Raw genomic sequence first — 2,530 nt, 5'->3', positions numbered from 1 at the left:
GGAAAGTGGTGGCCTTTCGTTCGAACGGCTCGGTCGGTAAAACGTCGTTTAATCGCTTCTAAAATATCGTTCTAATTACACTTTGGCCGTCTCGCGCTCCCGTCGAATAGGAGGAGGGAAGGGAATTAAACCGATCTCCTCCATCCAAAGGCGAAGGTTAAATCCCATGGAAAACTTTCGAACAAGGGAATTTTCCAACTTGGCCATTTTCCAACTCCAGTTTTAAGTAAACACACGCGACGAGATCCGTCGAAAATTTTTCGTCCGCGTTGAGTGGCAAGTTGGAAGTGAGGAGGGGGGAGAGGAGAGGCAAAGGAAAAAAATTGGAGAAGTAGGTACCTACGGCCTTGAGCGCGGCCGGGGAAACCTTGCCGGGAATACGAGGCGGCATGATCTCCACCGGTACTTTCGGGAACGCGATCTTGAGAAGGCGTTTGCTGATCTTATAGGTGAGAGCGGTTATCGGCACTTTGAACGGGTCCCTGCTCACAGGCATTTCTCTCGTGGGCGGCGTTGCCAACTCTTCCAACCTCCGTACGTTGAACGGCCTCCATTTCTTCTTCTTGATCTGCGATTCAACGATTCTATTTATCGATCTCCGAACTTTCTTTTCTTTTTTTTTTTTTTTTCTACGTTATCCTTTCCCGTTCGTCGCCGATCTATTATTGCTCGATCTATCGACGAGGAACGCGTCTATCTATCTACCCCCCTCCCTTTTCTTTCTAAGTTACCCGACGCTCGGTCTCAATTCGATCCATTGGACAATTTTTATCTTACGCACGGGTCTAGGCTTGGGCGGGACTTTGGGAGCGGACAATATCTCCAACACCTCCATGTGGTGTTCCCACTCGTCCGGTTTGATCGCTCGACGCAATTTCGCCATTATCCTTTGCCTGGAATCAGGAAAATTATAGAGCGAGAAATCGAATTATTTCGATATTATCCCCTGACGTGGATGGCGCGAGAACAGAAGGAGCAAGATGAAGGAAGGAAGGGAGAGAGAGGGGCGAGGAGAGAGTGAATTTCGTAGAGACGCCTTTGGGCACTATTAATAATTACATCTAGGATATACTCGTGTCTGGTAACTGGGAATGGGCGCGCCAAGTTTGACATGGGAAAATCGACACGGAAAGTGGAAGGATCGAATGTCTCGCTTCCTGGCGAATCCTCTCGAGTGATCGTATCCAGATTGGCTCGAGGCCGGAAAAGACCGGTTCGAAGGGCAATCCGATTATGCTCGTGTTTCGTATTCGAGGAGAGAATACCCCTCCCACTCCTTCTTTGTCTCGAGGCTCAAGGGGAACGCTTGCCCCTCTTCCACGTCAGAGTCGAGCGATATGTAAAAGCCGATTGAAAAAGCAACCGGTGATTCGAAAATAATCGAATAATTATTTAAAAAATTACTTTAGCGATTACTCATTAAAGTAACTCATCGAATAACGTTTATATAGTGGCCTATAAAAACCTTGGCTCGGTTTTCTCGGTTACATGCAATTACATTATTATTATTATCGTTTTGAACCTTAAATTATTAACCCTTTGCACTCGAAACCTTTTTCGCTCGAACCAATAACCCCACACGATTTCTCGCACCTGTTCCATGAATTTCTTAGCTACCTTAAAACGATTTCACGCGCAAATTAACGTATAAAACTTTTATATTCTAATATTTTACGTATCTTTACGTGTAAAGAAAGAAAATTTGTCGAATATCAAAATCTATATTATATTGTTTTGTGATATTTTAATAATAACGTAACCAAGATGTATCCTCAGTTTTTTTCATCTTTTTTCATCTTCTCTTCTACTATATCTCTATTTTCATTTTTTTGCTCTCTATCATCAATTTGTCAATGAATAAAAATAATTTCGTTATTTAACGAAAAATCAAACTCATCTTCGAACTAATTTCATTTTGCCGTATTCCATGTTTACAAAACTGAAACATTTCTATTTCCACGATTGTCAAACACGGATCAACGTCAAAAATATGGTCTAATTTGAGACAAAAAAATCTAATCGTTTGATTATTCCACGCTTTACAAGATTATACGTAAAGAGCTTAGAAACTTACTTATGAAGCAATATTTAAAAAAAAATCAAATAAATAAATAAATAAATGTTATCGCCTCTCGAGTTATCGTATCAAACCGATGAATGATGCCTGAGAATCGCCACCATTCGAGCGCAAAGGGTTAAATAACAAATCGCTCAACAAATTCGACTTTAGTTAAATTTCCGAAATCGCTCACTTCCTCTTTATCTCTCGCTGTTGCCTGGCGTTGCAGAAGAATCGATACCTCCGGTAACGTGATTTTTGTACCCTCAAAAGTGTGTTGGCTATGTTGGCGCTGGTCGGGAACCTCATGTTCGCCAACAGTGTTCTGGAACGGATTAACACAACAATTCGTTAATTCCCGGCAGGGGGTGGGTGAGATAGATGGGTGGAATCACCTCTTTGTGGGAAGTGCCAAGTCGTTGATGCGTTTCGTGGTTTTGGCCGCGAGAGTTTTCGGATGGATACGCGGAA

The 2,530-nt window shown here is 42.5% G+C and overlaps 1 protein-coding gene across 1 annotated transcript in view; it reads right to left on the bottom strand.

The window, feature by feature from the left end:
* Positions 1 to 27: 27 nt before the first annotated feature.
* The window catches only part of LOC102671373, a 4,324-nt gene continuing 1,821 nt past the window's right edge, over positions 28 to 2,530 (bottom strand). The window contains 5 exon segments of the mRNA XM_031512859.1: positions 28 to 304; positions 307 to 568; positions 782 to 893; positions 2,253 to 2,384; positions 2,455 to 2,530. The exon segment at positions 2,455 to 2,530 is cut by the window's right edge and continues 3 nt beyond it. Of these exon segments, the coding sequence (XP_031368719.1) occupies positions 126 to 304; positions 307 to 568; positions 782 to 893; positions 2,253 to 2,384; positions 2,455 to 2,530 (761 nt within the window). The 3' untranslated portion in view covers positions 28 to 125.

Source organism: Apis dorsata, unplaced genomic scaffold (assembly GCF_000469605.1).
Source record: "Apis dorsata unplaced genomic scaffold, Apis dorsata 1.3 scaffold_524, whole genome shotgun sequence".
NCBI lineage: Eukaryota > Metazoa > Arthropoda > Insecta > Hymenoptera > Apidae > Apis > Apis dorsata.
This window is presented reverse-complemented; position numbering and strand designations above follow the sequence as displayed.